Source organism: Primulina tabacum, chromosome 3 (genome assembly GCF_025594145.1).
Source record: "Primulina tabacum isolate GXHZ01 chromosome 3, ASM2559414v2, whole genome shotgun sequence".
NCBI classification, from domain to species: Eukaryota; Viridiplantae; Streptophyta; class Magnoliopsida; order Lamiales; family Gesneriaceae; genus Primulina; species Primulina tabacum.
Window position 1 is genome coordinate 17,628,558 of NC_134552.1, and position 10,080 is coordinate 17,638,637.

The following is a 10,080-nucleotide window of genomic DNA, read 5'->3' on the forward strand; positions in this document are numbered from 1 at the left end:
AATTCATATATGGTTTTGATATGTTGGATATTCACCGCACACACTTACTTATTTAATGTGATGAAATACATAAAAATTGCATGTGATGAAACACATAAAATTGTACACATTGATTATGCAATATATCAAAACTGATTTCTTATAATCATATATATGAGAATATAATAATAAAATAATAAGTTGGAAAACACATACCTAAATAATTTAATACGTACTCGTTTTTCTAAATATTATTATATTCTGTATTTTAAAAATATGTATATATATTACTTATTTAGATAAAATTATTATCACATGTTTTTGCTTAGCAATATTTTTTTTTAACTAAAATATAATAATAAATTTAAATAAATAATAAACCAAATGAAAACTAAATATTTAATTCACCCGAAAACTAGGTAGGTGTTGATGACTTATCTATGTTTACTATTTATTGGTTAAACTTGCTTGGTCCGATTTTATTGTATCAAACTAAATTTATATATCTAGTCCTGTTAATTGACCTAACCTAAAATCAAAATACGTAAAATAGAACTCCCAATTTTTAATTGAAATATTATTAATTTCTAATCATATATAATTAATTTTAACTTGAATGAAATTAAAAAATGTAGATATAAAATATTTTATAATTATGTTAAACATTTATAGTTTTTGTATTATTTTGTTGGTCAGTTGAAAAAGTAGAAAAAATGAGAGAAAAAATTAGGAATAATAAATATAATAAGTTTTATCAACATATTAAAATATTTAATTATATGATGTCAATATTTAAAGTGCATATTTGATTTATTTATTTTATAACACAATCATCAAAAATTAAATAATAGGTTTTTGTGAGACGATCTCATAGATCTTTATCAATAATATAATCTCACGTATTTTTGCCAAAATTAAATTGGGCATTTCGTAAATTAAGTGAAATAAAGGGCCCTTTGCTTCGGAGACTTCTACTTAATCATCAAATTTACTGTGTTTTTCTCTGCGCGAATCCAAACACGGACTACCCCGATTCGTGATTTTTTTCGGTCAGGTAAAAAACTGTGGCAGATAATAATTGATTATGTTCTTGTTTTTTTGAATTTTCGTTTATTTTCTGCGGATCTTTGTTCATCTTTTGTAGGGGTTTAATTTGTTTCTGTTTTTGCCACAGTGGAGGGAGGCGGTGTTGATTGAAGATGGAAACCGTGGCGGCTTTTCAGTCTTCTTTCGCTAATGTTTCCCATTTGCCTCCTGACTGGGTTGCTCGATCTGGGTCTACTAGCACGGGTTTTATGCGGGTTGCGTTCAGATCTCCATTTTCAAACGCTTCGATCCAGGTATTTTTTTTTTTGGCCTTGGGTTGGTTGTATCGTGTGAGTTGATAGAGTTTTGTATTCTTACTAAAAGATTGAGTCTTGGAATTACTTTGTGTTCTTAATTTGGTTTTTGGATTGTTTAGTTAGCCATAATTGATTGCTTGGATTGTTAAATACGTGTTTTTGTGAGAACTTTGCATCTTTTTATTTATTATCGAGAGCATAGATTATATCTTGAAACTGTGTTAAAAATTATCATGTTTTGTTACTTTTGGAAAACCAGTGCCAGACAATGATGTTTAGGATTCCTTGATTGCTCGTGATGGGGCATGTTTAGAATGGGTTTGGATTTTTATTTTATTTTATTGTCAACAAATCGAAGTTTGACTTTGACATGTGAGGGCATCTCTTTTTTGTGAGCCAAAAAGGCTCGGGTAACTTGGTTTGTCATTGATGATTCTAAAATCATTTGTTGGAAAGTTTATGAAGAACATGATGTATTTTTGACTTTGTTTTGTGAGGAAAGAATTTTTATGATAGATGTTATGCCGTGATATAAAAATGGTGGTTACAATTAAATTGACAATGGCAACAATGTTTTGGAGATGTAAAAGGGAACGAAAATTTGTCGTGGATGAAAGAAATGAAAATGAGTGTAATGTTTGGTTTTATTTTCATGGACGAAGAAGACATACCCTCTGGCTTTATATATATACACACACACATACAATCTGAAATATTTTCAAGCTTTAGCCACACCTCTACTGTTGGTTTTTTTTATTTATTTCCATTTATATAATTCAAATCATATTTGCTTTGTGTGTTGCAGCAAGGGCAGTCGATTTCTATTTCGAACTTTGGCATTAGAAAACTGGTTTTTAGCAGGAAGCGCAATGCAGTTAGGGCATCTATGAAATCAGATTCTGATAGCCCTGCGTCTCCTATCGCTCCACTTCAACTTGAGTCACCAATTGGTCAATTTCTGTCACAGATTTTAATAAGTCATCCGCACCTTGTCCCTGCTGCAGTCGAACAACAGCTTGAACAGCTTCAGTCTGACCGTGATGCCGAGGAAGAGAAGGAAGGGTCATCTGCATCTGGTACAGAATTAGTTTTGCACAGGTTAGTATTTGTGCTTATGCAGTAATTAAACTACTTTAACTTATAATTTTATGTCTGCTTCTATTGAAAGCTTATGATGGGTCGAAAATTTTAAATGATTCTAATTTCAGGAGAATTGCGGAGGTCAAATCCAATGAAAGGAAAAAGGCCTTGGAAGAGATATTGTATGCGTTGGTGGTACAGAAATTTATGGATGCTAATGTGCATTTGGTTCCTGCTATAGCACCATCACCACCGAACCCTTTGACCAGCCAAGAGGAGAAGGTTGAGCATCTCCACTCCCCTGAAGCATATGAGATGATTCAAAATCATCTGGCTCTGATTCTTGGGAATCAACCTGGTGATTCCAACTCAATGGCTCAAATAAGCAAACTAAGAGTTGGGCAGGTTTATGCTGCATCGATTATGTATGGATATTTTCTGAAACGAATAGACCAGAGATTTCAGCTGGAGAAAACAATTAAAATCCTACCACAGGGTATTGATGATGGAGGGACCAATATCCAACATGTCATAGATGAGGAGACGAGACCTGGTACTGAAAGCAGTGATAAGGCTTTCGGAAATGCTCAATCCCACCCGGAAGTTTCATCATGGACTGGTGGTATTGGCGCTGGAAACTTCAATGGAGCAAAGCCATCAAGATTAAGGGCTTATGTCATGTCATTTGATGGGGATACACTTCAGAGATATGCAACCATTAGATCTAAAGAAGCTATTAGCATCATAGAGAAACACACCGAAGCATTGTTTGGTAGACCTGAGATAGTTATCACTCCTGAAGGAACCATTGATTCTTCCAAGGATGAACAGATGAAGATTAGCTTTGGTGGTCTGAAAAGACTCGTTCTGGAGGCTGTGACCTTCGGTTCCTTCCTGTGGGACGTCGAGAGCTACATCGATATGAGGTACCATTTTGTTGCAAACTAGGCCTTGTGTTCTCTTTGCCTGGGAATATGAGCATTCCAACAGAAACGTCATTGACGAATAAAATCCGTGATGGGGTGCTCTTTCTCCAAGTGATCTGTATATAGTGACACGGGTGTTTTGAATTCTATATAACGTTAGTGTTGATGTCATGTTAGACTCACTTGAACTATCTATATAACTGAATGGCAATTAATGTATCACGTTTCCTCTCTATAATTTACGCCACGCCGCGCGGCCATCTCGCTTGGAGGAAAACTAGCAGTTCCTGCTCATCTTGTGTAATCTAGCTTGCTCAAGCTTAAGTACAGTTAAAACTCAATGATCGAAATAATGTTAATTATATTTTTGATCAAATTGTGGTCAATAAGATGTTATTCTTAGGACATTGTTCCTACAGTTATCAATATATACGAGGTTCTTATTTTTTCAGTGGACGTAAAAATTGATCTCATATGTAAAGAAAAATGTTCGCTTTTATATACACCTTTAAATAGTGTCCTACCTTGTATAACATAAGTATGACGAATATGTATGTCTTCGTGTCTTATAATTAATTAGAGTATGTCTTTTGTGAGACGGTCTTACAAATATTTATCTACGAGTCAACTCTATCGATATTCACAATAAAAAGTAATATTTTGAATCTTTATCTACGAGTAAATCCTACCGATATTCACAATAAAAAGTAATACTCTTAACATAAAAAATAATATTTTTTTTATGAATGACTCAAATAAGATATATGTCTCACAAAATAAAACCCGTGAGACTGTCTCACACAAGTTTTTGTCAATTAATAAAAATTAATAGATCGAAAATTTTAATTTAATAAATTAAGGGACATAATTTAATTTAAAGGTAGCCGATATTTGTTTGTTGTGCTGAAAGAATGGGAGACATATGATGGAAGCTGGATTCTGATCACGCACGTGATGCAGAAGATGAGAATGAATGTCTTGCTGGATTTGATCGATTATATTTGAGATAAAATGATAAATTATTATTTTAATTTTTTACTAATTAAAAAAATATTAATAATAAATAATATTGTAATTTGAATTCAATAATTTGATTAATGTAAGATAAATATTTAGTAGGTCAATAAATAATATAATAAAATAAACACAAAATACGATAGATAAATTAATATATCACTTGAAATTATGCTTTTATCTATGAGTAAAAATTTGACAAGGGATTTGAAATAATGCATTGATGTCTGTATTAGATCTCTGGTTCTCGAGGAAATGAGATGACAATCAACGATGCATTAAAATATTGAAAACATAGGAATAAAGTATTTTAGTGGTTTTAGTGGTTTATGTTCACTACAACAAAAATGACTTTTCACAGCACGCAAATTCTCTTTCCGCGGCGCACATTGCACGCTGCAAAGTTGCAAACTGTTGAAAGTTCAAGATTATCCATGGCGTACATGTGCACGCTGTTAATACTATTATCCACAACGTGCATATGTACGCCGTTAATACAACTATCCGCAGCGTGCAATGTACGCCGTTAATATTCATAGAACATCTAAAATTCGCGAGGTCTTTAAATTTAGCGACGGTTACAAAAATGTCGCTACATTTCGTGACAGTTCAAAATCGTCGCTAAATTTTCGTAAAAATAAAAAAAATTTATTTTTATAATTTAATAAATTTTAAAAAAAACTACAATACAACTATGATAACAATACTCATAATCTTAACTAATACTTAAAAAATTAACCAAAAATTGAAACAAAAAAATGTAACTAAATCGAAACTAAAATCGTATAAAAGAGAAAAATTTTAAGTGTTGTGAAGTCGATATTACTATCCGCAGTGTGCTTTTAATGCACGCCGTTATTTCTGTCAAGTGCAACAATATTAACAGTGCACATATGGGTGCACGTCGTTAAAAGTACTATTCGCAGCATGCTTTTAATGCACGATATTGACGATGTGCTGCGTAAAATCATTTTTCTTATAATGGTTGTTGTATTCTTAGTTTTCTAATCTAATTTGTCATATTTGAATCTTAATTTTATAATTTTGCTTTTTATTTGTTTTTAATCTCATTTTAAAGGAGTGGTGACATGATGTTTGATAAGTTAATATTTTTCGTCGACACATTAATATTATATCATGTCATGTCAGAAATTAACGGAAAATAAAGTTAAAAGTCGAAGATACAATTTTAACATTAGAGAGAACAGAAAACTTTAGCATGTTTTTTTTTTTTCACGAAACATACAATTGCACTCACTAAGTAAGGGTGTTCAAATAATATAATACAAATTTAAAACCAAATAAAACATTTCTATGTCCAAGAAAAATCAAATTAAATTAACAAAATTTATTTTATATTAATATAACAATTTAGTTAGATTTTTAAAAATTTATTTTATTCAAATTTGAAGTAAACCAATTTTCTTGATTTAGTTGATATTAAAATAAGTCCAAATCATGATTCCCTAAAAAGATATCCAAATCATGTATGTTGCTTGGTTTTACCGGAAGCCTTTCATTTCGTAAAAGGCTGTCCCCTAGAGTGATAAAAGGTATATAAAGATGCTGTTAACATGAAACGGACTCCCGCGGGGGAGTCAGATTTTCATTTTTTTCCGAGCTAAGATTTTTTAAATCATGGTTGAACTAATATTGATAAATAAAATCTAGAGCTATGGAAAAATATCACAAAATTTAATGTATTAAAAATATGGGAACAAAACAAAGTCTGCCCGTGAAACTGACAAAGAATGAGAGTATGAGACCCCAATGGGGTGTGTGTGTCTATATATATATATATGCATGCAAATTTCACTGAACCCAATTTAAATCATCATCATAATGAATGTGTTTTTGTTCCTTAGCGAGGTGGATATATGTTTTTTTTTTGCTTTTGCCGCGATTACTTCTTCAAGCTGGAACTATATATTTGTCCCCTGCTCCATCCTACGGCTACCCGGTATCTCTCATTCTCTCTCTCTCTCTCTCTCTTGTTATTGAGGATGCTTCCAGCGGTCATGGCGAAGGTTGTAAGAGAGTAGAGAGGAGAAGTAAAGTGAAGAGCAAAAAGTTGAAGAGCTGAAAGCTTCAATCTGAAAAAGAAATTTTTCTTCGCTTTATGTACATATTTTTTTGCTTCTTGATTTTCTTCCATGGTTGAAGCTCAAGTTCATGTATATGAACAGTAATCCCATGTATGTGTATATATACATCCCATCATTGGTTCATGTGAGATGAAGGAATGAAAAGGGATATCAGTTGTTGAATCATATATCAGTTGGGATTGGATCATTTTTTCATAAGAATCTGTCAGTTGGATCAATGTTGAGAAACAGTGATAATCACTGTCCTTCTTCCGAGCCATTCTCTTCTTCAGAAAACGGAAGCATCAGCAAAAGAAAACGACGGCCCGCTGGAAATCCGGGTAACTTGTCAGTTTAATTACATGATCAAATTTCGGATTTCCCATGATCAAATTTCAAAGTTTTTTGGTCGACTTTTGTATTGTTCTAGATCCAGATGCGGAGGTGATTTCTTTATCCCCGAAAACCCTCCTGGAATTAGATCGATACGTATGCGAGATCTGCGACCAAGGGTTCCAGCGTGACCAGAACCTGCAGATGCACCGAAGACGGCACAAAGTGCCATGGAAACTGCTGAAGCGCGAGAACCCGATGGCCCAGAAGCGTGTCTACGTCTGCCCGGAACCCAGCTGCCTCCACCACGATCCTTGCCACGCGCTTGGAGATCTCGTCGGGATCAAGAAACATTTCAGGCGGAAGCACAGTAATCAGAAGCAATGGGTCTGCGAGAAATGTTCCAAAGGATACGCAGTTCAGTCAGATTACAAAGCCCATCTGAAAACCTGTGGGACTCGTGGGCATTCATGTGATTGTGGCCGTGTGTTTTCCAGGTTCTTGGTTAATTTTCTTTGAAGAAATAATGTTGTTTATTAGAGTTAGTCAAAGGGTTGAAAGGATAAAAGAAAAAGATATATATTTTGGCAGAACGAAATCAGGGATTTTGTCTTTTCAAATATATTTTTTCATCGTATTCAGTGCAGAATGTTTTTTGGTACAATTTTCTGGTAGAGTTTTAATTCTTTCATACTCCTTTTTATTTAAAAATGTGGGTTTCTGTGTTCCTTCCAACTTTTTCTCAAGAAGACTCGATTTTGACTTCACTGATCTATATTTAATATATAAACAATGATTTCTTTTGAATAAAAATTGAATTTTTTTGAAATCCCACTTCAGATGTTTTCATGTGCATGATATAATTTACTTTGAATTATCATTTTTACATAATTATTTCAATCTTTGATCATATTATTATTTAATATGCTATAATTCTACCTTGTTCCAAAGACCATTTTTATTCATTATCATATATATTTGAAGAGTTTTCTACTGTTTATTATTTGAATATGTTTTTTGGAATTGATTAAACAATGATCTTGTTTTTATTGAAAATCTTTGATTTTCATAGGGTGGAGAGTTTCATCGAGCATCAAGATGCTTGCAGCATGGGGCAGCGCCGATCAGAATCTCACCCTTTACAGCCGCCACGGCCGTCGTGGCTGGTGGCGGCTTGCTTATCTCTAACGGCTTCGAGCCCCAGTCCCTCCAGCGACACCTATCTCAGCGTAACTCCCAGGCCTAGCGGTAGTGCTTTGCCCAGACAAATAGATCCCATTTTCTTCAGCAACTTCGGCTGCGGCGCCTGCGGAACCACCGCCTCCCGCTACCCGAATCTTGAACTCGAGCTTCTTTCTAAGAAATTAGACGAGGATCGGTCTACACAGCTGCAGCTCTCGATTGGGTTGTCGGAGATGGGAGGAAGAACATACACAGATAGCTGTAAAACCACCGTCAACTATTGGTGCTCGCCGCAGGGTGGCAGCACCATCTGTGGAAAACTACCTTTTTCAGCAGCGGCAGTGGCTGTGCCTGCGGAAAGGCTGAAAGAGCTAGCGCAAGAGCAGCTTAGGATAGCCATGGCGGAGAAAGCTTACTCTGACAAGGCCAGGCAGGAAGCGAAAAGACAGTTAGAAATGGCGGCGCAGCAATTCGCCGACGCGAAAAGGATCCGGCAACAGGCCATAGGAGAGCTGCAGAAGGCTCATGCACTGAAAGAGTACGCCACGGAGCAAGTTAACTCTGTTATGCTGCAAATCACTTGTAATTCTTGCAAGCAAAAATTCCGGCAGAGTCACGCGGCATCGTCTTCCTGGCCGCCATTTCTGCCATTTGCAGAAGCTTCGTCTTCTTCTTGTGAGATTTCACTTGGCATGAGTAACATATCAGCAGCTCTTAGATAGAGATGTAAACGAGTCGAGTTGAGCCGAACTCTTGAATGTTTGAGCTTGGTTCGTTTATAATCGAGCCGAGCTCGAGCTTTATTTAATGGCTCACGAGCTTATTCAAAACTTTATCGAAGTCTAGATAAGCTTAATAAATATGAATTATAGATTTAAATTTTTATTAAATTAATTAAAAAGTAAATTATATATAAAGAAAAATATATTATTTTTATTAAAATTTGTATATTTATTATAATAAATAAATTTAATAGATTTTTCTATATATTTCATAAATAATATGCAAAATCAATAAATCAAATATCAAAACTATTATTTTTTCATCTAAAAGATTACTCATGAACTTACCAACGAACATGTTCACGAGCTAACGAGTGGAATACTGTAAAGCTTGAGTTTGGTTTGTTTATCTTTACGAGCCTCATTAAACGTGCTCAAACGAGCTTTTATCGAATCGAGCTTCGAATAGCTCACAAACGATTTGGTTCGTTTACATCATTATCTTAGAGAATAGGAATCCAAGAAAAATGATCAAAGTTTATATGAATTCATGTATTGCCACGCAGAATTTGCCAAGAGGAAGTGTGAGGAGTGATGAATGAAAAAAGGAATTTGAGATGGAATAATAGCCAAGTCAAGGGGTTGGTTCGAATAAGAGATCTGTCTAACAAAATTGAACCGTTAGACAATCTCATTAGAGTTTTTGTATTCTTTAAGAACACATATATAATTAATGTAATTGAGTTAAAATCCAAATCTTAAAAAAGAAACTAAGAAGATATGCATGAATTCAAATACAAAACTTATAATAAATCTACAATGTGAAACATATCTTCATTACTTCACCATGAAGTTAACTTGTTCATTTATTAATTCATGGATTTGAATCTTTCTACCCAATTTGAGCTTTATTTTGGCCGTATAAGCTTTTTACAGAAACAATTACGTGAATTTGATAAATTTTTACTTTTCTTCTCAAAAAGTCATAAAAGTTACTTTGATTTCATAAAGATTCGCATTAACTAGGGAGATTAAAGTGTATCAGAGGTAGATCACAAAATTACTAAGGTTAAATTTCGGTCATGCCCTTACTCGAAGTGAAAAATTCACCGGTGCAAATCTTTTATAACATTTTTATATCATTCTTTGTAATATTTAAATTAGAGTAGTTCTTTTGTGAGAAGGTCTCACGAATTTTTATCTGTGATATGGGTCAACCCTACCGATATTTACAATAAAAAGTAATACTCTTAGCATAAAAAGTAATAATTTTTCATGTATGACCCAAATAAGAAATCAGTCTTAAAAAATACGACCCGTGATACCGTCTCACAGAAATTTTTGCCTTTAAATTATTACGTATTTAATGAGTTGTAACTTCTTATTATTCACAACAAAATTTGTGAGACAGTCTGAA

General features: G+C 33.8%; 2 protein-coding genes across 3 annotated transcripts; both read left to right on the top strand.

Moving 5' to 3' along the window:
- Positions 1–888: 888 nt before the first annotated feature.
- LOC142540898 (UV-B-induced protein At3g17800, chloroplastic-like) lies at positions 889–3,547 on the top strand. Of its 2 annotated transcripts, XM_075647355.1 has the most exons (4): positions 889–1,033; positions 1,154–1,319; positions 2,128–2,420; positions 2,531–3,547. In XM_075647355.1, the coding sequence occupies exons 2-4, from the start codon at positions 1,179–1,181 to the stop codon at positions 3,348–3,350; spliced, it is 1,254 nt and encodes a 417-aa protein (XP_075503470.1). In that variant the 5' UTR covers positions 889–1,033; positions 1,154–1,178; the 3' UTR covers positions 3,351–3,547. The 2 variants fall into 2 exon arrangements, with proteins under 2 accessions (XP_075503470.1, XP_075503471.1); XM_075647356.1 differs by lacking the exon at positions 889–1,033 and having other exon boundaries at positions 1,105–1,319.
- Positions 3,548–6,327: 2,780 nt separating this feature from the next.
- On the top strand, positions 6,328–8,699 carry LOC142539053 (protein indeterminate-domain 14-like). The gene is made up of 3 exons (XM_075644347.1): positions 6,328–6,767; positions 6,857–7,256; positions 7,832–8,699. Exons 1-3 carry the CDS (start codon positions 6,665–6,667, stop codon positions 8,661–8,663), a joined length of 1,335 nt encoding a protein of 444 aa, XP_075500462.1. The 5' UTR covers positions 6,328–6,664; the 3' UTR covers positions 8,664–8,699.
- Positions 8,700–10,080: the final 1,381 nt, after the last annotated feature.